Below are 26,505 nucleotides of genomic sequence, written 5' to 3' on the forward strand. Positions count from 1 at the left end.
TAATGACTAAAATATCCCTGTAGATGGCGGCGTTGCATCGCTTTGAGCTCAGCACAGCTCTGAGTAGAAGTACAAGATTAGTGAGTGAATCTCCAACATGTTGGAAGTTGGACAAGTTTAGGCACCTCCCACTCAAACAGAGTACGTATATGAATGGTAGAAACTGAGGATGTGTTGTGGTCAGTAATAGAAAGTGTGTCATGATCGTTGACAACCGTTCATGGAGTAAATTACGAATGCCATGTAAAAATGCCACTGAGATTCAACTGGAGCCATGCGGTGAGTCAGCGTTAGTATAAATAATTTGCCATTGAAAAGCCCTTTCATAGTCTTATTTTTGTTGTTTACTTTTGTCAACCGAGTGTTTCAGCCACTACCTCCTTTTTGTGACCGTTTTGTAGTCTGTCTCAGCACACTCCCCCCCCCCCACTACCCCACTATGCTGGAGGGCAACCAAGAGTCTGCGGAACTCATCACCTTTTGATGTACTTAGATCAGTTGTAGCTTGGGACTCTATTTGGTGTATAATTTAGGATTGACTGCTGTCAGAGAACTTCGACTTGTTTAATTTTTTGGGGGTCAGTACGCCACATTGCCTTTTTCCGGCTTCCCCGAGTTAGCAGTAACGTGTATCCGTTTGTCACTTGAATAATTCAGGCCTCCGGATTGCTGCCCAAGAATTGCCATTTTCACACGGCAACCCAAAAACAAATCAGTGGCGCAGCCTGCAGCCTCGTCCCACTAAACGAAGCTGCCAAGTCCTGAGTTGATGATCCCAAAGGGAGCATGATGATTGTAATGTTTTCTCAGGTTCTAGGTCAAGCATAATAAAACTTGGGGCGTGAGAAAGAATAACCAAATACAGATTGGTAAGTGAACCCAAATGTTCATAATAATAAAAGAAACAACAACAATAATCACGAGTACACTTACAAATGATATCAAGAACCCTTTTACATTAGCAACATTTATACAGTTAACAGATCCCTGCATAATGATTAATGAAAACACTCTCTTTGCCCGCGTACTATCCAATTCTGGATTTCTTTTTTTTTTGCCTCTACTGTTATGCCTTTTCTTATCAAACAATTGCTGAAAACAACCAATTGACCCTGATTGACTGGGTGTCGAAGTGCACCTGAAGGGCACTTGGACCTATAAAAGGATAAATAATAATAATCATATGAGTACACTTCCAAATGATATGAAGAACCCTGTGAAGTTTACAACATTTATACAGTGAACAGATCACTTCCTGTATTATGCTCTTATTCTGAAAGACAAAGCGAACCAAATCTTGTAGCAGAAGTAGCTTATATGCGTACCTTTGACAAATAAACATGTCTTGGCACAATGTAATAATGCATTCTGGTGCAACACTTAAGGGCTAATGCTAATAAGGCACGTTGTCATTGACGCACACAGTCAAACAAAGGGTATATTCCAGTACACACACCCTTGCACGTGCTGCTTCCAGCCACTCTGACGCCACTGCGCCATGCACAAGCCCCAAAATGACCCCTGTTGTCAGTGTTTCTAGGTGGACAGATAGCTAATGATAGCATTCAATGTCCCCCTGTAGTGTCACTGCAGGACATCACCATGAGGAAGGCTTTCAGGAGTTCCACCATCCAGGACCAGCAGCTGTTCGACCGAGACTCGCTGCCTATCCCGATGCAGGAGACCTACCAGGACTGCGAGCAGCCGCCGCCTCTCAACATCCTCACGCCCTACAGGTCTGAATCTGTGCTTTTCTGCTTTTATTCCGGTAGTGTGAGGACAAATTAATAAAACATAACATCTGTATTCTGCTCCCTCCTTGAGCGACGTACAAGAACTTTTGACCCTAACTAAGCCAGGCTGAAGGCAATCCACTTATGTTGCTGCAGGTCTACAGAGAAAAGAATGCTGGCTGTGGTAGTACAATTGGTCACGTGGGAGCGTAAACCCTTAGGTCCTGAGACCAAGTGAGGTGCAGGTGTGGGTGTCTGACTGGCTGACATCCTCTTCTTCTGTCAGCGTACGGGTCTTGCCTGGTGCCAGCTGAGGTCTTACTCACAGTCAGTGGTGATTCGCAATGAACGACGTACCGCTGATGGTTGAACAGCAGCTCAAAAATGTCCAGAAGTCAGCTGTCTGGCTTGCTGACGACTAGCTACTGTTAATTTGGGTTCAACTACACAGTCCCCGCTAGGAACACGGAAGTACACTCGCTGCAACATTAGCTGATTAGGACTGAGATATTTCATGTTGTTCCTGTTTCTTGCATATATCCCTTCTGCTGCTGGTTTTTTCTTCACTCCTCTATTTTACACCCCACACCAGGAGGCTCACTGGGAATTCTCCCCAGGCTCCTTAGATAAAGCCGGAGTGCAGTCGCAACGCTCCCTTCCCCCCCCCCCCCCCACCATCGTCCACAAGCAAACAGACACTTTAGATTATGCAGAGCTATATCCCTGCATAATGACTTTTGCAAACACTCTGTTTGCCCTTCTATTATCCAATTGTGGAATTCTGTTTGTTGCCTTTTTGTTAAAGCCTTTGCTGTTATGCATTTTCTTCATCTTCATTTATTTCTTAATGTTAACCATTTTTACACAGAGCTTAATTCTTCACCTTCTTTCGAATGTTTATTCAGTGTACGCTCTTGTTAATCTTGACTGGGGCTTTGTAGTTATAGAAGTTGCCAATTAGCCACACTGAGAGCTGGAAGACGAGCCGGGCCCACAGAATCATACAAAAAACGAGAGAAGCCAGGAGGTTTCCGTTTAGGAAGGAAGAACACTCTCAAAGCCTTAGGAGACCCCGAGAAAAAGAATACATCAGAAAGGTGGAGTCCTTTTCTTTCTGTTCCCCGCCTGATATGAAAAAAAAAAAAACAACATTTCTTGGCAGTGCAACGCTGTGTGATCATTTGTATCTTCAAGAGACACCAGTGATGTGACAACTGCCACTGTGGAGGTTCCAGATCGTTCTACATCTCCCGCCCTGTGATGGCAGGAGTGAGTGAAGCGGAACAAGAGAACAGTTGAGAGGGAATGAATGATGAACTCTCAACACATTCGCTAATTATTGATGTGAAGTCACTTCATCAAAATACCACCTCCAAGGCTGAACGTTTACTAATCTGGATCAGCACCAGAAATCCGGATGATGAACTAAAGTTAATCGGGTCGTCCGAAGCTACACGTCAAATTTTCTCGATCGTGTTCCAAAGAATCTCGCCTGTGAGGCAGACGAAGCAGACTTGCTAACCAATAGGGCACCGTGCTGCACCGATAAGCGCAATCAGCACCAGGTAATCCAGATGATGATTTAACTCATTCGTGGCCAGTCGTTTTAAGAGCATTTTGACTGATCTTTCAAGATCCACAGAATATTGTGTTCTGTGACAATACAAGCGCTGAACCTACCAAAATAAAGTGTAGACTCTCTTCTTTGACCAGAAAAAAGCTTACAATATTTTTTTGTGTACTCAGCAGTCGAACATGGGTTGGTTGGTTTCACCAAAAAACACAGGCTCAGATGTTTCTTCCAAAATCAGCAGGCGACTGGGCGGCCATTTGCTGTATTAGCTAATGGCACATGGTGTCATGAGTTGATATAGAACAGGCCCGTATATAGACCGTCTAACCGAGCCAGGTTAGACTGTCACCATGGCGATCAGTCTTTTGGTTGGACTGATTAGGGTCATGACCTCATGCTACAAACCCTAATCCAGATACATCTCTTCCGAAGATCTTGAATGCTTTGAGGTCTGACTAACTATGGCATGCTGTAAAAACGTAAAGCAATTGCTTTTGTGCGCAGGGATGACGGAAAGGAGGGTCTCAAATTCTACACAAATCCTTCTTACTTTTTTGACCTGTGGCGAGAGAAGATGCTGCAGGACACCGAAGACAAGCGGAAGGAGAGGCGGAAACAGAAGGTACGTCTCGTGACCTGGCCTCGTTCCCACCTAACGGTACAGTTCGGCACAGACTTTTTTTTTTGGGGGGCGTTTCCATTGTCAACTGATTCGTTGGGTTTACCATTTCTCGTGTGTGCTACGTTCTAGATCGACCCCAATAGGTGGAAATCGTCAATAGATAGATCGATCATATAAAAAGGTTAATTAAATAGTTTTTAGAATTGGAAGACTGTCTGTTATTTTTTACTGTAAAACTGACAAATAAAGCAAAAAGGCATTAAACTTTGTATATTTGAACACCAACATTTTCAACCAAACGACATCATTTTGTCTAACAAGAGTCTGCTAGCTTAATGCTAACATATAATGCCAAACTCCATTACATGGGCCAACGAAAATTAGTATAGCTCTTGAGGTAATTATAACTCTTCAAACAACTAATTTAACACACACACGAAGCAGGAAATAATAGAGATGACAGCAATACTCATATATTTGCTCTGCTCTGTGGGAACAACAACTACTGCTGTTGGGGACTACAGTTTTAGTTGGGGACCTTATCTGCCTCTTCTTCTTGCTGTTAATTCTGTCTGGCATTTTGTGACACAATGTGGTACTACACTGAAGCCGCACAACTCTTAAATTAAGACGTGCCCAAATACTGTAAAAAAAAATGTTTTTTAAACTATTGCTTAAAATTTGCGACATAGCAGGGACACGAACGATGAACTGCGATATAAAAAAAATCGAATCCTCAGTAGCATAATAATCATTGACTTGACAGGACGACATGATGTCAGCCGTGTTTATCAGGGTTTTGTCATTCTTTACCGCACCGCTTGGTGGGAACGACAAGAACGAGAGGGAAAATGACGTCCCGGTATTCGTGAAATGACGGGGTCGATATTTACAGGCCTGGCACGACGTCGACTCCTTCATGAAGTCGTCACTTACAGGCCTATCAAGCAGTTGACCCCGTTAGCAATTGCTTGCGTGATCATTCCATCAGGAGCACGGTGCTGTCTTCTGCTGTTTTCGACTTCAAACACACGCAGCCCTGCCGCCGATGTTGAATGCTTTGCGAACACGACATTAAAGGCTCTCATGCAGTGTAGGACAAGGGCTTCCTCTCACAGAATCAGTCAACCTCACAGTCAATCAGAGCTCATTACACCGGTGTCAACGAGGATTACGCACGGCGGTGCTGCGAGCGAGGGTCCTCCAGAACGGAATACGGTGTTTACGATGGGGGCGAGGTGGCTTGCAACGAGAAGGAGAAGTTTCTATAATGCATAATTAATCGGTCAGCCGCACGCTTCACAGTACATAAGATTTTATTTGTGTCAAAGGAGGGAGGTTGTTACGCTTGTTTACAGCTGTGGCCTCCTGCAGTGAATTCCTTCTTATTAATTAACCACCCACCAAGCTCTGAAGATGAACCCCGCAGAGAGACAGGGGGGTTGAGGAATTACACGCTGCATATTAGAGTGAGGCCTCTAGATGTTGAAAGCTATTCTTCGGCACGCCGGCCATAAAAATATAGTCCGTTTACACAAATGGTGCAAATGTAAAATGTACATGTAAGCGTGGCACTATATATATATATATATAGATATAGATAGATAGATAGAAACACATCTATTCATGTCTTCCTAACCACGAATATGCAGGTGTTCACTGTTTTCAAAAATCAAACTAACTCTAGGTCTACCGGCTTCCAAAAACAGATTGTGATCATTTTCCACATATAAGATGAGAGTCAATTTATATTTTATTGAGGGGCAAATCTTTGGGGCGATAAAGAAGGCAACGTTGGTCCGTTCCCACACTGCAGTGCACACGCTGATACATGTGGAGCAGGAGCAGCGAGTGTAAAAGAGAAACCTGCAGTGTACTAATCTCATTAGCTTCTGTTAGCCTCCAGGGATTAGCTGGATGATATTTGGCCAGCCGGTCAGAGCAACCACTGGAAAATAAGCTAAAAGACATCTTTACTTGTCAGGATGTCCAAATTGAGCTTGGGATATTATTTGTCGGTTGCCATAATTTCTGCTTTGTGTAAAGAATTCCCATGCAGTGTCTTCCTTCATCCATCTTTGCTTGTCCACTTTGTCCTCTCTGCATTCCCATCTAATGCCGTCTGAATGTGCGCAGCTGGAAATGCCTTATCTTGTGTGTCCTGAGGGCCTTATAAGCGTTCTCTCTGAAACCCTTCCTCCTCCTTACCCCGTCGAGGTAAGCTGCTCTCCCCCACCCCCGTGCCCCCTCGCCAGGGCATCTGATATTCCACCCACTGAAGCCTGCAGCCCACTAAATTCCAGTCCGCACTCCTTCGTGAGCGTCGTAGCCCGTTACTAACTCCAGTTTAACTTTATGTCCTTTAAAGTCATGCGTATATACAGTATACATCATATACATGTGCAAAGTGTTCTCAATACAAATCCACATTTTAACTGCATGCTGCGTTGGAGCAGTCTTATTTACCCTTCTCTTCGGTTTACACTAACATTTGCTGAAAAAAAGTAGAAAATATATAATGATATTCAATATTATTGTAAGCCTGCATTTGCACTATACGACCCTTCTCGCCAAAAGATGCCTGCACTCTCTGCAGTTGAGTAATAAAAAACTATATAAGCAAACACGGTGTGTACAACAGCAAAGCATTAGTTTTTTGTTAGCGTCAACAGCTCTGTGGCCCGAGAGCCGTGGGGGTCTTTATTTAGCCATTAGCTTCGCCGCACTTCTGCTGACTGTCACACGAAAACCTACACGCACACACACAAATATACATCTGCAGATCACATTAATGTGACACGAGACTCAAACAAATGGACCCTTAGCGTAAGCATCAGCACATTCGGATGCAGGACAAACTCAGATAACGTCGCATACAAACACATTGCGCACCCGCCACGCTTTATTTCCCCATTTGCAGTTAGCGTTAGCTTCTCGCCATTAAAAGTGACTCTTAATTGAACAGAGGCGTGTCCATGTGGCGTTTGACACAGTCCACAAACCGTGTTTCATTACTACACACAACAGCTGCTGATCATCTGAATGCGTATGGATTATATCGGGATATTATGTCAAATGTAGCTCGGCAGGTTTGTCGCCTACATTTGTTCCATTCCAGACTTTATTTCTGCCTTATTAACGTGGATAGTATTTAATTCTTCTTCTTAATTCGTCTTTACAGTATAGATGTGCGTAATGGAAATCAAATGGTATTACTATTATGCTAATCTCATCAAGTATCTTGATGATTTACCCCGAGAACAAACTACCAACAGCATTAACTAAAATATACAAAACCTATTATGTACTAGCAAATTTAGCTCATAGATCAGTTTTTGATGAGATGTAGCTACAAAGAAGTGATTTTCCCTATCCTTCATATTTTTTTGGGCTAACAGTTTCAAGGCAACACTATAGCATAGCGGCTAATGGAAGTGAGCTCACTGGCTACGTTGGAGAGCAGTTTTGGCATAAGTCAAAGAGAAGTCTCAAAGCAAAATGTTTAAATAGTGGCTTATGCAACTTACCCCAACACTTTTGTCTCAAGGTTTTAGCACAAGTTAATGGGAGTTTAAATACAACATTTTATTTCTTTTCTGAATTTCACATGTACATCCAATATGAACCTTGGGTTTGAAATAAACAAATGGCTTGACTAACGTAGTGGCTAAGGCAAATTAGCCCACCAGCAAGCATTTTTTGCATATTGAGTTTGAAATAAACAAATGGCTTGAATAGCATAAGGGCTAATGCAAATTAGCCAAAAAGCTAGCATTTTTAGCACAAATTAATGGAAGTTTCAATGACACATTTTAGGATAGCAACTCTCGTAAATTAACCAACCAGCTACCATTTTTAGCATATTGAGTTTGAAATAAACAAATTGCTTGCATAGCATAGTGGCTATGAGTACCGTAATTTCAAACCTCTGTATGTGTTACGCATGTTGAAGAATTGACAATAAAAGCACGTTGACCTAATGCAGATTAGCCCAACAACTAGCCTTTTTAGCATAAGTTAATGGAGGTTTCAATGCCACATTTTAGCATAGCAACTCACGTAAATTAGTCCACCGGGTATAATCTTAGAATAACAAAAAGGTAATTTTAATGCCACTTTTTATGAAGCCTGAGTTTGAAATAAACAAATGATTGAATAGCATGGCAGCTAACTCAAATTAGCTGACCAGCTAGTATTTTTAACTGGGAGTTTCAAAGCGACATTTTAGCATAGTAGCTAATTTTTTCAATTTTATATTTGCTTGTGGACTGTCTCTTTTTTATTTCATTAAATTTCACTTTTTTGTTTTCTCATTTGAATCCTATTTTGTGTTATGCTTAATTCTAGAATGATCTGTCTTTTTAGTTTTACCACAGCTAAGCTCTATTGTTACCATGTGTGTGTGTGTCTCTTCCTCTACTGCGTGTGCATTATTGCGGCCTCGCTCTCGCTGTGAGCGTTTCTGTCTAACAGCACTTTTTCCCTCTTTTGCCCTTTGTGGTCCCGCTCTCCTTTGCCACCCACACCGTTGTATGCCTCTCGTCGCCGTAGTTGTTGTTGATGAGTGCAGTGTTGTTGATTATTTTTTTTATTTTTTTGCTCTGCTCTGAACTCTCCCCTCCCCGATGCTTCTCCTCTAGTATTTTTTTTTTTCATTGTTTCTTATAGTCGCAGGAACCCCGCATGTATGATCAGGTCTATAGGTACTTAGACCTTCCCGGGCAGGTATGTGACAATAAAAGTGATTATATGTGTTTTTTTTGTTGCTATTTGTGTGTTTTTATTTGTGATACAGCAGCTTCTGTGCGCTTAAATGTAAGGCATGCTGACATATGTGAGGCCGGGAGCGCTCTATGATAATCAGAAACTGACTCGTGTATTTAAAAACAACCACAGAGCTTAGCCTTTAAGACCACTAACCTAATGCTAATGCTAACACATGATGGGAAACACCATAGACGGGCTAACGAGTACCATGTATCATCGATGTGGTGGTGTTATAACCTTAAGGTAACAAATATTTGATCGTAGACAGATAATATAACAATACAGGCATATATTCTTTATCCTCTGCAAAGAATGATTAATATTACAAGTAAGGAGTTGTGACGTCTATCCATGTCTGTATTATACTGCCCCCAGGTGGTCAAGAAGCGCAAACCAGAAAGAGCAGCACAATGTCCATTCAATTGAAGCAAAAAGTATGACAAAAAATATACTTAATCCACCTGAAACAGGAGTTTAAAACTAAAAAAAGGACTACAAAAACTTAAAAAAAAAAATAATAATAATAAAATTGTCATCACTTTTTTTCTATAAACAATATGTGTGTGTGTCAAAAAACTGGTCGGTCCCTATCCCCTGTGAATAGAGGGGAAGAAAATATTACTCGCTAATAGTAACGGTAAATAATAGGATAGATACTGTTAGTCGAGGAAGAACCTTTAGTTTTTTTGTTGGGAATCTGTGAGTTGTGGATACGAGCTAATTTAGGATGCTAACTAACAAACACCAAAGAAGCATCTCTTGCTAAGCCGTGTTTGCTTGAGTGGGCTTACGGTGCAATCCTCACATGAGCGTGCGGTAACAGGAAAGTCAAAACTCAACTTGTTGTTGTTTGTTTGAACTCAAAAGCAAAAGCAACACTAACCTGTTCACCTCTCTTCCTTGACCTCCCGTAATGCAAAGCTGAAGGGGATAGATCGGCCGGCGGAGGCCGACAAGGCGCCGCGGGCGCCCCACGACCGCAAGAAGGAGTGGCAGAAGTTGGCACTGGGCGCCGAATTGGCGCAGGACATGACCGACGAAAAACACCGAGAGGCCAACGGCTCCGCCGGTTACCCTGACAACAGGTATGTTGATAAGTACTTGTAAATTACGTAGAGGAAAATACAATGTAGTATACCAATTGAAAATATGATGTATTATGTCTAAAGTGGTGCCGTGAGATATGAGTTTAATTCATTCCGCAACTATGTTGGTTACTCAAAAGACGATTCATTTCAATTTCCCAATTGAAATGCCATCAAAAAAGGAAGGACAATAGTCTATACTCTATAATATTGTACTTTATAAAAGCAGGATAGTAAAACCAAACAAAATGTAAATCATTAAACAGTTTGTGCGTCATGATTAATTCATTGCAGCTTCTTCTGGTGTGCGCAACCTGTCCACCGGGTGGCAGTATACTACAGACATGCAGACACAAACAAATAATAGATTCACAACTACTCTAAGTGACTCAGTAAACTAAAGTAATATTAGTCCTTTTTGGCAGAACATAAAGAAAAGAAAAGTATTGCTGTCTGGTTACATGTGTTGCTGCACTGTTTGTGTTCAAGTAACGTTAAAGCGTTATAACGTAGACATAGATGCATTTTGTTAGCCCGTTGCATTATGTGTTAGCATCAAGTTAGCGGACATAAAGGCAAAGGTATGTAGTTGTTTGAAATACACGTGTAATTCTCTTTGTTTTATGTTTAATTTGATGGCAAACAGCTTTAACAGCTTGAAGATTTATTCACGACTCCAAACCGCTCGCTGCGTGTTGTGAAGTGAGTTGAGTTCACTGCCACAATACGGCGTATCGCAAACTTTTGCTCGCAAGTCAAAGCACAAAATCGGCCGAACAGCGGCTCGTATTTCGAAAAAAATATTTGACGCCACCGTGTTGTTTAAAAAAAAAAAAAAAAAAAAAGTACAATTATAAAATAATTCACAATAAAATTCAACTATATATAGGCTTGTTCTATTATGAAAAATTGTTTGATATATAGAGTACAGTCAAAACACATCTTTCCAGGTATGGTAGCACCCAATTTTCTCTTGTAAATTATTATTATTTATGATATATTTTTAAATATATATATATATATATATATATACAAATCTCATTAGAGTGTGCATTTGTACCTAATGAAGTGTCTGCTCAGGACATTCCGGATGCTTCCTCACAGTTCAGGTTTTCTTAATGGCCTATCAAGGCTCCAAATGCTGCCAGGGAAGGGGATTAATGAGGAATATTATATGAAAATTGCTGGTCCAGCATAGATGATTGCTCACTTAATGCGAGTTCATGCTCCTTATCGGCGCGGTGGTCTCGCCTCGCCAGGGCTCAGCTGTACACGGAGCACTTGGACGGGCCCTTCTCGCTGGCGGCGCTGCCCTACAGCCAGATGAACGAGCTGCTGAGCCGCAGCGGCGACAGAATGTACTCGCGGCCCAACGACCCGCCGCCGCCTCCGCCCGCCGTGCACCTGCTGGGGGAGATCAAGCCGCCCTCGGTGATCAGGTGGGAGCGGACGTTTTAACAGGAATCGCGTTTTACAGTGCTGACACGTTATCGTTCAAAGGAGTATTAGGGCCGCCACACCCAAAAGACTGAAGCCATAAATTGTATTTTTTTTCTCAAGCTAAAAGGCGAGAGTTGTAGGAGAACTAAGTCATAGTTCGCTCTTGGGGAAAGAATTGACTTAAAAAGAAAATATCTGCCTTCAATTCTAACTAAAATAGATTTCTTGGAAAAAATACATTTTTAAACAGAAAAATGACTTTTTTAAAATACAAATTTTCTTAATAAAAAGAAAATTAATGGGGGGAAAAAACTAAAAATATGTGATTAAAGGCATATTTTTCATGAAAAGTGTTTTTTTTATGAAGGGGATGTATTTTGAGGAAAAGAATATTACTCAAATAAAATCATCGTTTACACAGGAAAGTGAATGAAAGTGGAGCAGAACCGTTTGCATAAAAAAAATGCAGCTTCATTCCTCATAAAATTGAAACTTTTTGTCTTGGGAAAAACATTTCTTCATTAAAAAAAAAATCTCAAAATACACCTTTACTTTTGTTTTGATTGTTTTTGAGTAAGAAGTATTTTTTGAAAGAAAAAAAAAAAAAAAAGCCATACAATTATGAAAATAAAGTAAAGTGAACAAGGATGATTGGAGAAGAAATCGGTCGCCTGAATGAAGATGAGAAATCCACTTTTTTCCCAGCTACATTTTAATTTGAGTTTCGTCTTTTGCATTTCTAGTTGTTTGTGGTCTAATCTCTCTGGCAGCAGATTTTAAGAACGTGTCCATTCAAAGGAGGACTGACTGGCCAATCCAGAGGCGCACAATTGATTGTGTAGTGGATGGACAGTTGGGGAGTTCTGTAGATCCAAGATGAGGGAAAAAAGGATCAATAAAGTGTTGTTAGAGGCTGTTTTTTTTTCTGCTGCAGACCTTTGCAACAAAGGCCACATGGTTGAAGAGGGGGAGACATCAGGGGGAGTGATTAAGATTGCAGCTGACACATCAGAAGGATCCTCATTGATTGATTTATTTCTTCCTCTTGTCCCCCGTTTGTTTTGATTTCCAAAGGTTGCACTTCATTGTTCTCCTCGTACTTTTTAATCACTGGTCACTTGTGTCTGCCGATTTGCTTTGGTGTAGTATGGTATAACATGATATAGTGTAGGACGTGTTAGGATATGCTTTGGTCTGGTATGACATTATTATAATGTATATTGTCAGCCCTCCCTTGGAGAAGAGATATTGTATGTCAGTGGGACAATTCCTGGATAAATAAAGAATAATGAAAAACATATATGATATAGTTTGGTTTGATGTATGATTTGGTAAGCGAAATATTTTTGGATATAGTATATGGCATGGTATAATATGACCCAATATACATTTGGTATGATATACAATGAAATATGGCATGATTTGGTTTACTATGATATCGTGTATATTCATCCCGATATACTGTGTGTACTGTGATCTACCTTGGAATGTTCTGTTCTGGTCGGGTCCGGTCCGATACATACCCGTTTCTTCTATGGACTACGATCCGGCACAATCATCAGATCTGTTGGAATTTTGGAATCATGTCTGTCATTTTTTTGGTGTAAATTTCCAGCCAAATGTACAAAAGGGTAACGTGACACTGATGCATCTACTCTGCCGTTCTCTTCCTGCCTGCAGTTCCAGTTCCGGCTTTACAGACAGCAGACCTCAGTCTCCAGCGCGGACGGCAGGCCTAAACTCCAGCACTCATCCTCCTCCGCCGCCGCCCCCTCTTCCTCCTCCTCCTCCGCCTCTCCCGTCCTCCGGCTTACGCGGCACGCCTCCGCCTCCCGTTCCCCCGCTACCGATGCATCAGCAACCCCCGGCGATCCCCCCTCCCCCGGCCCCTCTCCAGATCGCCCCGGGGGTGCTCCACCCGGCTCCTCCGCCGGTGGCGCCGCCCCTCCACTCTTCCTCCCCGGCCCGCCTCCAGCAGGTCCCGGACAAGGGCCCCCACGCGAGCTACTCGGCCCAGCCGGACGGCGCCGCCCTGCCTCCTCCGCCGGTGCCCCCTCCTCTGCCGCTCCCCGGAGCGCGGGGCTCCTCGCCCTGTCCGTCGGGACCGGCGCCCGTGTCGACCTTCCCTCCGGCGGGGACCGTGGCCACCGCGCACGATTTGGGAATCAAGAGGCACCATCCCGCCAATCTGCCGCCCATCAGCGACGCCCGCAGTGTCCTGTTGGAGGCCATCCGAAAGGGTATGTTGAAAATTCCACAAGGAGTGACCATCTCTTTATTTGATTATGCATGTATATTTTAAAGATGAATGTGGAATACCAACACAAACCATGCACGTGAGCTGCTGGTATTGGTATGGTCTACTCTGTGACGTGGGAGTTAGCGAATGAGAGCGGAGAGTTGGCTGGCCGTTAACTGGCTAACCGTTAGCCAGTCGCGTGTTCAGTGACTCTGCGTCAGTTGTGACCGTGCGGCTCGTCTATGAATGTGCTTCTTTGTTTTGTTAGTTCAATAAAGCAGACACACTCTTAGCTTTTTTTTTTTTTTTTTACTTTGGACATTCTGTCTTCTACGCACTCTTTCCTCCTGTCTCGTGCTTATTGCTACATGAGTCTGCGGTAACGTTAGTCCGTGTGGAAAAATGATCACGGCGCAATCGGCAAATAATCTGCCATATAAAATTAGTTATGTACGATGTAAAAATGCGCGAGACTCCAAAAAGTGAACCGTGACATGGTGAGGGATGACTGTCACTTTGAGAAATAGAAACTAATCCATAGCGGAGTTGACTTTGGACTTTTTTCAAACCTCATCAGGCATCCAGCTACGAAAGGTGGAGGAGCAGCGAGAGCAGGAGGCCAAACACGAGCACGTGGGTAACGACGTGGCCACCATCCTGTCCCGCCGCATCGCCGTCGAGTACTCGGACTCGGAGGACGAGTCCGAGTTCGACGAAGGCGACTGGATGGAGTGACGGAAGGAAGAGAAAGCAGCCAGCAGACACTTCTTTGTCGTCCCGCTCACTTTTTTTTCCTTTTGTCTTGTCGTCGTTTCGGAAGGAGAGCCTCCAATCTTCTTCGTGTCCCTCGTTGTCGTCTTTCTAGTGGTCCAAGATGTCGTTCTGTTCTGTTTCTGCACTACCACACACAATTGTGTGATGCATTTTTTTTTTTTTAAGAACTACATGCTTTTTGTCTCTTTCCTGACATTGTTAAAACAGGGGCGGGCAACCTATCGTAGGGCCGTGGACCGTTTAAGCTGGAGCATTTTATCCAGCTTTTGATGCAATTCTCAGTTTGGGTCCTTGAGACTTTTTTTGTGCATCCTGTTATGATGGACATGTCCACCCAATTTTGTGTTGATCGGTGAAACTAGCATCGGGCAGATTTTTTTCTTTTTTCTTTCCAGGAGTGAGAAGTTCAGACATTTTCCCACCAGAAAGCAGGCAATTCATTCCTCAGCAGAATAAATATGTGACGATTCCAATAAGACCAAACAAATTATTTTCAAAATGACACCTCAGAGGAACGTTTAGAAAAAAGGTCCAAAAAGATTTCAAAATGTTCCCCACCCCTGGTTTAATATCAAAAAACAAACTCGAAGAGCAACACATGAAGGCATGTTGCATTTCGCACATTTTCTTTGGTTTTTCTTCGCCTGGGAACAATTTGTGTGTTGTTGTGGTGTGCATCCACCCACTGACCTTTAACTGCAGGGACCCCAAAGATGGAGCGGGGGGTTCCTGAGTCCATCTTTTATCTCAACAAGTATGGAGGCTTGTCATGACTGGATGTCCCTGTTCATATCAAGTGTGCAGAGTTTATGAGTGCAGGCGCACCAGGTACAACACCAATGAAGGCAGCTTACACACACACAGATCCCCCTTTACTGTGTAACGAGAGGCCTTACCTCGTTTGCTTCTGCAGAAGACATTTTGTGTCACTCAAAAGACAGAAAAAAGAAAACGTCAGCCATGGTTCCTGTCCGTCCGTTTGTTCTTTCTTTCTTCGACTTGCCTTATTGTCCAAACGTGTTGTTGAGTTGATGAATGTATTGTGCCGTTACTACTTACTTGCCTGCGCTTGTATGGATTTGCTATTTCTGTGTTTGGGGGAGGAAGGGAAAGCCTGGTTTGGAAGAGACAGAAAAAAAAAAAGACAAGATCAATATCATATAACTTATGTAACTGTTAGTTTGCTTGAATTAATAAAACTCTAATGTTACATCAGAAAATCTGTTTCTTCACTGGAGATATGATCGGTTTGTTGCAGAGTAAAAAAGGTAGCCATTATATTACTTTTATTAATGGTGCATAAGTTTTTAGGAACCTGAGCGGATTAGCCAGATGTTTGGCGTAGTACCAAGACTGACCTGTGAGAAGCAAAGTGGCGCCAGAGGGCATCCAGACTGCTGAAGAAGGAAGAGTAGAAGTAGTCAGGGGGGGGGGGGGGGAGAAGATGCTAGGCTAACTGTTAGCTCATCCGCTAATTACATTGCTGTTCTTGTCATGTGTTGTGGCGAACGACCTGTGAGACATGATATACAAACAAACACTCAACGTAAATATTTGTGTCTGCTCGCTTTCTAACTGCGATCATTCCGTCTCACGTCGCAATCGAGGAGTCTGCGGCTCGGCCCCAAATCGCCGTCGACCCTACACACGAGGGTTTGCCAACGGAAATGTTGAAGTGGTTTCACATTGATAGTTGTCAATCAGAGTCACTGTTCTGCTTGACATGTTGCTTTTCACCAAAAGCTCATTTTCGCCGCTGTTTTGAGTGAAACTAACCTACAGGTATGTTCTACTGCTGATTCGGAAAGAGGTAGAAACAAACTTTGAAGTTCAGTAAAAATAAGTTCATCATTTTGGAGTGTGTCCTCACGCCAAACTTCGCAATGGAGGCGAGTTTCTTCACAAGAAAAATGGTTCACTTTGCAGCGTAAAATCTGTTCTTCGTCTTGTATGATTACTTGACTTACTGTCGACTTCCCTTCACGGTACTGAGCCGCTGTGCGCGTGTTATGGATATCATCACACTTCTTATGAGATTGACTGATGTCACGCATGGGCCTCATGTTCTTGAGGAATTTGGTAGAAGAGCTTATTAAAAATAAAAAGAAAATGGGTTTGTTTGTTTGTGGAAAAAAAGTAAAAAAAAGAAAAGAAAGAAAGCTGCTCTGCTGCCGATAGTCAAAGTCGTCTTCTTGGCTATTATCTACACGGCAGCACGCGGCTCACTGCAACATTTGAAGCCGTTTTGAAAAGTCTCTTTAATGACAACCACAAGGCACACGACGCTTGTAACTTTTAACTCCAAGTGGCCCGATTTTCAACTAACACTTCATCTGCTTAAAATAAATAAAGAAATAAAATACCAACACTATACTGTATTAAGATACAAAGGGAAAAAAACGTGCGTTTGAAAGAACAATCATGCGCTCCGAGCAATAAAACTAGTTTGTTTAGAGTAGTATAGAATTTTATAGTTATACAACATTAACATTACTATCATTTATATGACTTAATTTAGCTGCTTTAATATGTATTATAATAATGCATTGTATATTACGTATCGATAGTAACAATGTTATAAGCATTTAAGAACCATTTGAACACAAACGGTGGAGCAGCACATACACAATATAAACAGACTCACAGGCATATATTCTTTATCCTCTGCGAAAAATGACTTACAGTAGTTGTGAGAGTCTTTTTTGTTTGTGTCTGATGACAATTCTGCCAGGCGGCACGGTAGACTACTGGTTAGAGCGTCTGTTGTTATTAACGATATGTTTTGTAAAGTCAATATTATGGACTCCTATTTTCCTTATTTAAAACATGTTTTCGGGGTTATGTGGGATGGCTGGACTTTTTTTTTTTTTTTAAAGATCAGTTTTATGAACTCTGAATACGGAGTGTTAGTAAAAATTGTAACAAAGTAAAATAATAAAATACACAAATAACAACCTCTCTGGCATAATAAACAAATGAACGACTACATTTTGTTTTGCATCTTTAATAATATGCTTGACAATGTAATCGCTGGTTACTACAAAACAAGCGATTGCACACTAGATACAATGTCGTGTTTGGAGCTCTGAATTTGCGACTAATCAACCAACGCCTTTGGCTTGAACAACATCATACATTCGCACCCACGGTGGCTAGATCTCGTATGGACGATATAATTCCTTTCGTCATTCTTCACTTAACTTTGAGTGTGTTGCTCTTCTTCCTTGCGGGATCTCTCTGGACTTGGCGAGCCCGAGCGCCGAATCCCAGCGTCTGCAGGGACTCGGTGAGGAAGCGCCGCGTGGGGGACACGCACAACATCACCAGCAGCTTGGCGTCGCCCCCTGGCGGACAAACGTACCGTTGCTCAAACAAGTGGTGAGCGGTCACGGCCAGCAAGGGCTTCTCCGCTGGCCGGAACGCTACCAGAAACACTGACCGACATTTACAACATCAAATCATTTCACACGCACTTCATTTTGTAGCATTTCTCTTGGCCGAACTGTTGGATTTTTTTTAATTTTTTTTTTTAGTCCAATCAGATTTCAGCCTCTATATGTTGCCAGGTGAATCTAATCTGCCCAGCGCTGTTCGAATCAGTAGTACTGGCCGATGTAACTTAAACTATATTAAGAATGGGACTGTTTCTTTTACCAATCACATTTCAAATTCTTCCTCGCAGGGCCAGAGCGCTGGCCCTTGATGACATCAGCATTTTTTGTCCTCTGATTGGTTGGTCAGCGCAAAACTTGTCACAGCAAACTTCCGGTAGTAAAACATCTGTAGCAATGTGCACATTGATGCGTTTGATAATCAGCTCTGAAGAATAGGATGTATATTATTAACCTTTGTTATGTTAGTCATGTTATTGTATAAATATTGATTCTAACATGGCACAGTTGTGTGCTGTTTGTTATATTGCGTTTCTGCATAGTATTGCCGCTTTCTATAATTGTGACGTGATAGCGGTGTTACTAAGAAGCGGATTAAGTCAGGTACGTCCAGGCACCCGCCCACAAAAAAAAAAAAACAAACACACAAAGACTGAGTGTGACTGGCGAGGGAAGAACTCGCTCACCTATGGCGTCCTGCAGCAGGTGAGTGAGCTTGCTGTTCCTGTACGGGACGTGCGGCCTCTGCTCGGCCAGCGCGCTCAGGACATCCGACAGAGCCGAAAGACTCCGGTTGATGCAGGACACCTCCCACAGCGCTCCGCCGGACACGCCGGTCATGTCTTTTACACGCACACACACACGCGCGCAAGTGACTCAGTAAAAGCAGGGGACAAAATGTGAATTTCCTACAACACCACAAGAACCTTTGCCTATTTGCTCCTTTTTCTGTATAACCTAACTAACAACTATTTGCTGAAAAACCCAACTATTCCCACTCCTTATAATTGCGATGGAAAAAAAAATCTTAAAAAATGTGTATAAGCGGGGAAATGGGGTTAAAAAAAAAAAAATGCAAATAATATGCAGAGGCGGGAGAAAATCTGCCAATAGGTGAATTGGCCAATACCGAACCGCAAATATACGGGGTCAATATTCGTACAATTTAATAGATAGATTAAATGCTGAAGTTAAATTCATTAGAAACAATATAAATACATACAATTTAAAGAAGAAAATTAATTATTTTATCATTAAAACCCCGGGCTAGCCGCTAACGTAATGTAACGTGAAGTGTCGAATGAAAAATAGAGAATTGTTAGTGATATATGCATTTAAACAATAAGAATATCAATGCACTACTGAGTCAAAAATATAATAGCATAGTTATTAAGTTCAAATTAGTATTTTGATGGGTTGCGAAATCATCTTTACGCGATTCATTTTTTATGAGGGGAAACGTGGAAAGATGAGTAAAATGAAATTTTTTATTTGGGGTTTCAACTCGATGCAATTCTGAAAATTTTTCTGACTCGCGACGTTTGCCCGCACGGCGTTGACGCTCTGCTCACCGACGCACTCGCTGCCCGCCAGGTCCACCAGCTGCAGCTTGGTCCTGAACGGCGACGGCGAGGTGCCCGATCTCGGGGAGGGGCACGGGGACAGGGAGGGAGAGGAAGCGGGACTCGCGAAGTCGTCTTCCGGCGAGCTCCGGGCGGCGGGGTTTGCGCGGCGACACTTGGGACTCCACGACTCCTTTTGAGCGGCGTGCCGCACGCTCTTCTTGGCGCTGTGCAGCCGGCGGCCTTGAGGCAAGAGCGACGGACGAATGACTTTTTGAAAATCTCAGCGGTCGGCCGGGTAGCGAGCGAGTCTCACCCAGGGCCTGCGCGTTGGGGCTCTTGGAGGAAACGGTGAGCGTGACGATGAGGTGGGAGCGCGAGGAGTCGGCGTGCACCAGAGTGGGGCAGTGAGATCTGAGCCGCAGCACTCGACTCATGATCTGCGTCACCTCGCAGGCGTCGCACACGGGCCTAAGAGCAACACAAAGGCAACGTGATCCGTCAGACAGCTGGTTAGTAGTACGTAGGTGGGACGGAAGGGAGACTGGGAGATACAAGGTCGGTCGGTAGGCTACTAGTTCGCGAAACTAACACGGCCAACACGGCGCCACGTGACGCACGTTGGAGTCGACCTTTGTTTGCGTCAGCGGTAATCTGGCGCAATTAGCTAGCTAGTTACAGTATGCCCGCTCCTTGAAAACCCATCTTCCCTTCAGACACTTTGCGACTGTGGCCATTTTAGAGCGCCTCGTTGTCAGTCATAAATGCGCACACGTCATGTTGTGGTGTGGTGTGTCAAATTTTCAAGACATTTATTTTTAAATGTCATCTGAAGATACGGTGAGTTGAGGTTTGCTCTTACTCCTGCGTGAGGACGGAAACCTGACAGGAACCGGCGGACGCAGCCAGGTTTTCCCGGCGCTGGCCGACATCTCTGGCCAGCAGGTCCAAGGCGTCGTTGTTGTACACCTCCATCGCCGACATCTCCACCGTGTGGCTCGCCGGGGGCTTCTCGGCGATCAGCCTGGTTCACGAAGTCATTGCTGCTTTTCAGCTCACGAGGGCCAACAGCAGCTGTGACGCATTTGAAATGGGCGTTTTACCGAAAGATCTCCGCCGCCGCCTTTACGATGATGCCTTGCTGCGGCCCCGAGGGTTCAGTTGACTCGGGGGATCCCATCATGGTGTGAGTCTTTCCGCTTCCCGTCTGCCCATACGCCATGATGCAAACGTTGTAGCTGTGGCAAACGAAGTTTTCTGTGCATCTTTAAATCATTTCATGACGGTATCGATGTACACTATGTGGTCCCTTTTGTTCGACACCTACCCGTCTAGCAAAGAGGTAAGGAGAGGCTTGACTTCCTCAAACACAGCTTCCTGGGAGTCCTCTGGTCCATGAACCCTGGACGAAATGCGCATGATATATTTTAGTGACGACAAAAACACGTACACCTCGTCTTTCTTCGGAGGGATTCATTGCGTACCTCTCAAATTCAAACATCTTGTTTTGTGCCGGCACTCCTGCCTTCATGCAGTTTACTCTCACAGTGTCCTTCAACAAATGAAATAAGTGCAGACATGGAAGACGGTACACAAGTATTTCAGAAACTTACATCACTGACGGCGTGGATCACTTGCTCGGATGGTGCAGGCCTGAAAATGGACATTACCGCGGTTAACGCGCATATTTAAAGGGACTTTTTGAACTTTAGTAAAAGACGCACCCCGAGCCAGTGGTGGAAAACTGGACGTGGTCGAAGTGTAGAAGAGGACGCACCCTGCAGTGCACCCGGATGTTCCCTCGTAACTCCTGCAACAAATGAAACAAACAAAAAAATAGCGATGTTTTTCAAGAACGTCACAGCGAGCAGTTGTTTGCCAGAGAGTTCAATTCACCCAAATGTGTTTAAAGCACGCAGGAGGGGTAAAACGTTTAAAAAAAAAAAAAAGAAACGCTATTGTCTCGCTATATCGCCGACTTCCACCTAATGTGCGGAACGTCGCAGACGCGAGAAACGGAGGTTCGCTGGCGTTCCTTCCGGTGTCGGCCCAAAGTTCGGGGACGCAACAGACTCACCGCCAGCGTGTTGTGAAGCTCTTTGCGCCTCTGCCTCTCCGCTCCGCACTTCTCCCGCTCCTCCTGCAGGGAGCGCTCGAGAGCCGTCAAGCGGGCCTGGAGACCTGAGTGGGGATTAGACAGTCTCACACAAGGCTCAGGGGCCATCCCCCGTTCACTCTTATTCTTATCATGTCCAACAGACAACAGAAAATAAGTCATTTGTTGTCAAAAGTGTGATGGGATGCATGTAAGACATTGTTAGTTGATGAAGGGGATACAGAAATGTTGCCTCGCTGTGTTTTACATGAGAAGTTCCACAGCAGGTCAATGAAGCACTTTTGTAGCATCAGTAACCAGCAAAATAAGGTCAGCTAAACCAACTCACTTTGTTGCGTGTTGACGTATTTCTCGACTTACTTTCAGCAGTGTCTTCGGAGCATCCGAGCATCAGAGACGAGCATCTTCGTTGCTCCACATTCTCCTGCAGCTGCTTGCTCTTTTCCTCCAGCTCAGTGGCAAAACTCACGTAGACGGCAAAAAGCTCACTTAGACCCTTCTTTAGGGCCTAAAACCAACACAAAGGAAGTAGAACGGCAAGGAAATCTCTTGTGTGTGTTATTGAGCCCTTACCTGGACCTCAGAAATGAGTTGGGCGATGGCTGAGCGGGTGATTTTCTTTTCGTCCTGTCGAGGATTCGAGGCCTTGGTGTCTTTCTGGTCTTGCTCTTGTTGCAGTTTCGCCAGATTCTAAAAGGGGAAAATGACACTCTCACTCAACTAATGAATTAATTTCATTCATTCATTCATTTTATTTCAAATGTGACTGCAGTATGATTGCACGGTTTAAATTTTGTGTTTGTATGACTATGAGACCTCAACATAGCCCCTACTCTTATATATATATATATTTTAATATATATATATATATATATATATATATATATATATGTAAATGAATATACACAACTGAATAATTTTTAAAAAAATATTATATATTACTTTTCCCTCATTTAATTGTATAATAAATGCAATACAATGATTCTTTAATCCAGGGACTGGGGTCTTTATTCCGTATAATAGATGAGGAGCGATGTATATCAACAAATAAGTTGCGTAACATACAGCGTAAAATGTGTCATGATACAAGAATCTCCACTAAAAGAGATCCACTTACCTCAGCGAGCCTGATATGAAGAATGGCATTCTCTGTCTCCAATTCCAATATTCGCTCCTCTTTCCCCTAAAAACACAATGGCGGTTATCATTGCTATGGTAATTATTACACAATGGAAAAACACGGGCCACTAAACTCAAAGGTATCCCCCCACCATGAAGTTGACTTACTCTCAGTTTGTGTTCCAGCAGGTGCACCTGATGCGCAAACATTTGATCACGGTTGACAAAAAGAGGCATGTTTTTGCCATGTGAAAGGGAAAAGAAGAAGTTTACCGAGAGAGCCCTTATCGTGACTGCTAGCAGACGCTTAAGACTTCTCTTGTTTTATAATCCGATTAGAAACTGCCCGGAACCATTGGTCACTGCTCACCTGTCTCGAAAGCCTGCCTATAAATACTATTATTCGACGTTTTAACAAAACTCGCTTCAACAAACACAATTAATGGCATTTGTACGCTGGAACTAGCATGAAAATACACCACAAAAGTTTGGCGTGATTTGGGAAATATTGAGGCAGCGCGAGACAAGCCATCTCCAGTAGGTGTCGCTAATGTACTGTATTGATAGTTTGCCAACCGCTAATAAACACCAAAGGAGAAGGAAGAAACGGAAGACGTTCGACACAAGATGGCAGCAGAGTGCAAGTATTACAAAAAATAATAGGCACAAAAAAATGACATTTTTAATTAAGGTGATTATTGATGTTTTTTTCTTGTTTATGGTATATAATAGTAGGTATGCACGAAAACAAGCTATGTATTTTCGCATGTGTTTACAGCAACTCTGTTACTGAAATATGCATGCGAGTAAACATTTCTAATCATCACAATACGTAATAAATTGTTTTTAGTGCGTTTCCCAAATATATCATTGTGTGTGAGAGACAGAGAGAAAGAGACAGATTAACATTGTAGCTTGTGGCTTTCTGAAGTTCTGTCCATATGTTTGCTTTTAGTTTACAGGTCTGACACATTCAATATGGCGGACGCGGTTACGACCCCGATGGCGGGATCGAGTTATGACAATAGAAAAACCAACGAAGAAGAAATCTTTTCCGCATTCGTCATGCTTAGTTCAACTTTCGATGAATGTTCGCCACAAGCGTGTTTTTATGTTTAAAAATGGCGAGAGTGAAGGACAAACGACGGCACAACACCAGCGTGGCCAGTGAGGTAACATCCCAGTCGCAGCTGATCTTTTCTGGCTTTGTCCCAAACGTTTTTTACCCTGTAGAATTGCCATTTAATGGGAAAACGAAACAAGCTTTCTTTCACTCTGTTCCGAATAAATGCAGATTGACCGCTTGGAGGAGCGGCGGACTCGTTGCCATGACAACCTGGAAAAGGCCCTCTTCAGGAGCAGGAAGGGGATGTTGTCCGAGGAGGAGAGGTGACAAGAAAATGATAATCATGTCAAATATTGTAACATTACGGTGGCCTTTGGTTGACAGTTCCCTGCCACTGTTTCTTCCGCTTGGTCCCTGTTGTAACTGAAGTCCCCTTAAATGTTCACAAATTTCCAACGAAGGCCGATCCGCAGGACGTTTCGCCCAAGCCTACGAAAATTGAGAGCACCCCGACGCAAAAGAGTCAGTAGAAGCCATATCCGAAACACAACAGGAAGTCAACTTAATGTGGTTGTTTTATTATTATTTTTAATGTAGTTTTGGATCGTTTGAGCACATTTTCAGGGGTCAGTCATACTTTTGCAAACTTGTCCTACAGGTTTCATCTGATTGACCTCAAACTCGGCCTGTACCGTCTCAGCACCTGCGACGTTAACGGCGTCGCGAGGGACCGTTCATAGCTGCTCGCAGCTCTAGTTATTATTATTATCGTTATTATTTTCAAAGAATAAATAGCTGAACTACAATTAGCCGGTTGTCACCAGAAATATCCGGTTGTAAACGGTCATGACATATCCCTATGCAGTGAGTCAAAATTGTCAGAACTCTCGTCTGTTAGCGTATACCTTTAATTTTTATTTCTTCTTTAGATTATTATTATTTTTTTTTAAAGTGGATTTTTGTCACCTTTCCCAGGCAACAACTGGAAAACGAAATGACAGTCATTAACGAAAGGGTGCACAATTTGGGTATGTACCACAAGTGTCTTGATTGTTTGGCCCAGGAATGTTTTTTTTTTGTGTGTGCGAGTATTTTTCATGATTGGACCGGTTTTACGCTGTATAAAATTGCGTTGTCTTGTTTTATTGGTATTCAATTTTGTCCACAATTGCTTTTGTTCCGTACAAGTGATGGGCTATGATTTGGAGAAGGGTTGTACTGTCTATCCATTGTAACGACTTGCGTCGTGTATCGCATGTGCTGCGGCGCCAGACAAGGAGTTGCAGCTGCTGCGAGTGCAGAACAGGAGGAACGCGTTGCTGTCGGCCGCCGTGCTGGCCGCCTTCGCCGTCTTCTACTACATCTTCATCTACGATGGCCACGAAAAAATCATGACGACAAAATCGTGACGCTTGTAGATCTCAGGGACATCCTGCATCAAGATTACTGACCAAACTACCAAGTGCCTCCCGCCTGCTTGTTACGGAAGCAGCGTCTGAGCATTTTATCCGACACTTTTTACGTCACGTCTTCATCATCACACGAGCTTACTGTCAAATGAAAGCAGCCTTTCCAATTATTTCTACAAACGTGCAATACTTGACTTCTATGCATGTCACAGTATGTTTTAACTGACAATAAAGTGACTTGAACAATGCACACATTCATTCTGTGTCAATCGTATGATTGATTAATACGATGAGAATTACTAATGCAACCGCAGCTGATATTTAACAAATGCTGTCTTTAAAGACTTCACCCATAAGTGGTCTGCTTTTGTCAATCTGGAATTTGAGATGATTATTGTTTTCCTCTAGTTTATTTTAAGTTAGTGCATTATTTGGGGGAAAAGAAAATGACTGTATTTTGTTTCCCATTAAAGGTATTTTTCTGTAAAGCAGGCTTCATTATGTGACTCACTGCTTCCAAAGACAGCTGAAATCGTCAACGCTTGGAAGATAAAAACGCTTACTGGCGAGCATAACGACATAAGTGCTGCAGCAGACGCATTATATTTTTGTCTTACTTGTCAGACATGCTAGTTTGGAAAAAAAAACTTAATTGTAATTGTTTTGAGCTCTTCTAATGCAGGTATTCCATTTTAACTGGTTAAACTTTTTATATAGTATGAAATGGTACAAAAATGTAATTCATCCATTTTCTGTACCACTTATCCTCACTTAATTGTACACAAATTCCATAGTTCAGTAAAATAAAGAAATACAAAAATGTTCTGGTTTAGTAGAGAATAGTACAACATCTATTTAGTAGGGAATTGATTATTGCAGTAGGAAATTGCACAAGTTTCTGTATTTTAGAAGAAAAGTCTGCAATGTTTCCAGATGGGGGATAGCACATAATTGACACTCATTACAATTGCATTGGGGGAAAAAAAAAAGTTATGTTTTTTTTTTTTTTTTTAACTCCCCACCAAAATTCTCCAATAAGCAGGGATAAACCACCAATAAGCATTTTCGGACTTGGTGCCGAGAAAGGGGGAAAAAATTAAAAAAACAATTAGAGTAGTTGCAAATTGTACAAATTGTGTAGATTAGTAAATATATATATATATATATATATATATATATATATATATATGTAGTCGTTATGAGGAAATTGTACAAACATTTTTTTTTTTTTTTTGTATTTGAGTGTAAAATATTATCCAAAACATAGTTGCAAATTGTATTTAAAAAAAAATAGTAATTCTGTAGTGAATTGTATTTCAGAAAGAAAGCCTGCAATGTGTGTGTGTGTGTTTGTGTTTTTAGTGTAGGAAATTTCACCCCAAAGAAATTAATAGATTATTAGATTAACTAATCTAATAATATATTCATGATTAGTTATTGGTACAAAAATTGTGGAGTAAAAAAAAAGCTATAAAAATGTAGTTTAGGAAGGAATTGTAGCCACCCAAAAATATTTTAGAAGGGAAATCTACAATGTTTTTTTTGTATTTTAGTATAGGAAATTAAAAAAAAAGACCAGGTTAGTCGCAAATTGTACAAACTTTTTAG

At 42.5% G+C, this 26,505-nt stretch overlaps 3 protein-coding genes across 8 annotated transcripts in view; 2 read left to right on the plus strand and 1 right to left on the minus strand.

Annotated features, from left to right (window-relative positions):
• wasf1 (WASP family member 1) overlaps positions 1 to 15,453 on the plus strand; it is a 35,624-nt gene extending 20,171 nt beyond the window's left edge. For 4 of the 5 annotated variants that reach the window (XM_061753773.1, XM_061753772.1, XM_061753774.1 and 1 more), the window contains exons 4-10: positions 1,583 to 1,736; positions 3,811 to 3,928; positions 8,597 to 8,653; positions 9,617 to 9,780; positions 11,040 to 11,219; positions 12,901 to 13,460; positions 14,037 to 15,453. In XM_061753773.1, the coding sequence (XP_061609757.1) occupies positions 1,583 to 1,736; positions 3,811 to 3,928; positions 8,597 to 8,653; positions 9,617 to 9,780; positions 11,040 to 11,219; positions 12,901 to 13,460; positions 14,037 to 14,194 (1,391 nt within the window). In that variant the 3' untranslated portion in view covers positions 14,195 to 15,453. The remainder of the gene's footprint in view (positions 1 to 1,582; positions 1,737 to 3,810; positions 3,929 to 8,596; positions 8,654 to 9,616; positions 9,781 to 11,039; positions 11,220 to 12,900; positions 13,461 to 14,036) is intronic. The other variant, XM_061753771.1, reaches the window with a different exon arrangement.
• Positions 15,217 to 23,003, minus strand: kif25 (kinesin family member 25). 2 transcript variants are annotated; one of them, XM_061753776.1, is made up of 17 exons: positions 22,591 to 23,003; positions 22,421 to 22,486; positions 21,877 to 21,993; positions 21,664 to 21,811; positions 21,265 to 21,368; positions 20,912 to 20,997; positions 20,801 to 20,840; positions 20,672 to 20,739; positions 20,515 to 20,589; positions 20,291 to 20,425; positions 20,050 to 20,211; positions 19,504 to 19,658; positions 19,197 to 19,430; positions 18,312 to 18,467; positions 17,435 to 17,577; positions 15,592 to 15,630; positions 15,217 to 15,347 (listed from the first exon to the last, which is right to left on the minus strand). In XM_061753776.1, the coding sequence occupies exons 1-17, from the start codon at positions 22,657 to 22,659 to the stop codon at positions 15,285 to 15,287; spliced, it is 1,860 nt and encodes a 619-aa protein (XP_061609760.1). In that variant the 5' UTR covers positions 22,660 to 23,003; the 3' UTR covers positions 15,217 to 15,284. The 2 variants fall into 2 exon arrangements, with proteins under 2 accessions (XP_061609760.1, XP_061609761.1); XM_061753777.1 differs by lacking the exon at positions 15,592 to 15,630 and having other exon boundaries at positions 15,285 to 15,347; positions 22,591 to 23,002.
• A 414-nt stretch (positions 23,004 to 23,417) lies between these two features.
• ccdc167 (coiled-coil domain containing 167) lies at positions 23,418 to 25,155 on the plus strand. Its single transcript, XM_061753778.1, has 4 exons — positions 23,418 to 23,594; positions 23,717 to 23,811; positions 24,464 to 24,516; positions 24,761 to 25,155. The coding sequence occupies exons 1-4, from the start codon at positions 23,511 to 23,513 to the stop codon at positions 24,895 to 24,897; spliced, it is 369 nt and encodes a 122-aa protein (XP_061609762.1). The 5' UTR covers positions 23,418 to 23,510; the 3' UTR covers positions 24,898 to 25,155.
• The last annotated feature ends 1,350 nt before the right edge of the window (positions 25,156 to 26,505 follow it).

Source organism: Phyllopteryx taeniolatus, chromosome 18 (assembly GCF_024500385.1).
Source record: "Phyllopteryx taeniolatus isolate TA_2022b chromosome 18, UOR_Ptae_1.2, whole genome shotgun sequence".
NCBI classification, from domain to species: Eukaryota; Metazoa; Chordata; class Actinopteri; order Syngnathiformes; family Syngnathidae; genus Phyllopteryx; species Phyllopteryx taeniolatus.

What these genes read in the sequence shown, in the direction of transcription:
- kif25 (XM_061753776.1), bottom strand. Translation starts at nt 22,659, where the DNA reads ATGCCTCTTTTTGTCAACCGTGATCAAATGTTTGCGCATCAGGTGCAC. An exon ending in AACTCATTTCTGAGGTCCAG is followed by an intron (nt 21,812 to 21,876) that starts GTAAGGGCTCAA and finishes TGTTGGTTTTAG; the next exon opens with GCCCTAAAGAAGGGTCTAAG. An exon ending in AGCTTCACAACACGCTGGCG is followed by an intron (nt 20,998 to 21,264) that starts GTGAGTCTGTTG and finishes CATTTGTTGCAG; the next exon opens with GAGTTACGAGGGAACATCCG.
- ccdc167 (XM_061753778.1), top strand. Translation starts at nt 23,511, where the DNA reads ATGTTCGCCACAAGCGTGTTTTTATGTTTAAAAATGGCGAGAGTGAAG. An exon ending in ACACCAGCGTGGCCAGTGAG is followed by an intron (nt 23,595 to 23,716) that starts GTAACATCCCAG and finishes GAATAAATGCAG; the next exon opens with ATTGACCGCTTGGAGGAGCG. An exon ending in CGAAAGGGTGCACAATTTGG is followed by an intron (nt 24,517 to 24,760) that starts GTATGTACCACA and finishes CTGCGGCGCCAG; the next exon opens with ACAAGGAGTTGCAGCTGCTG.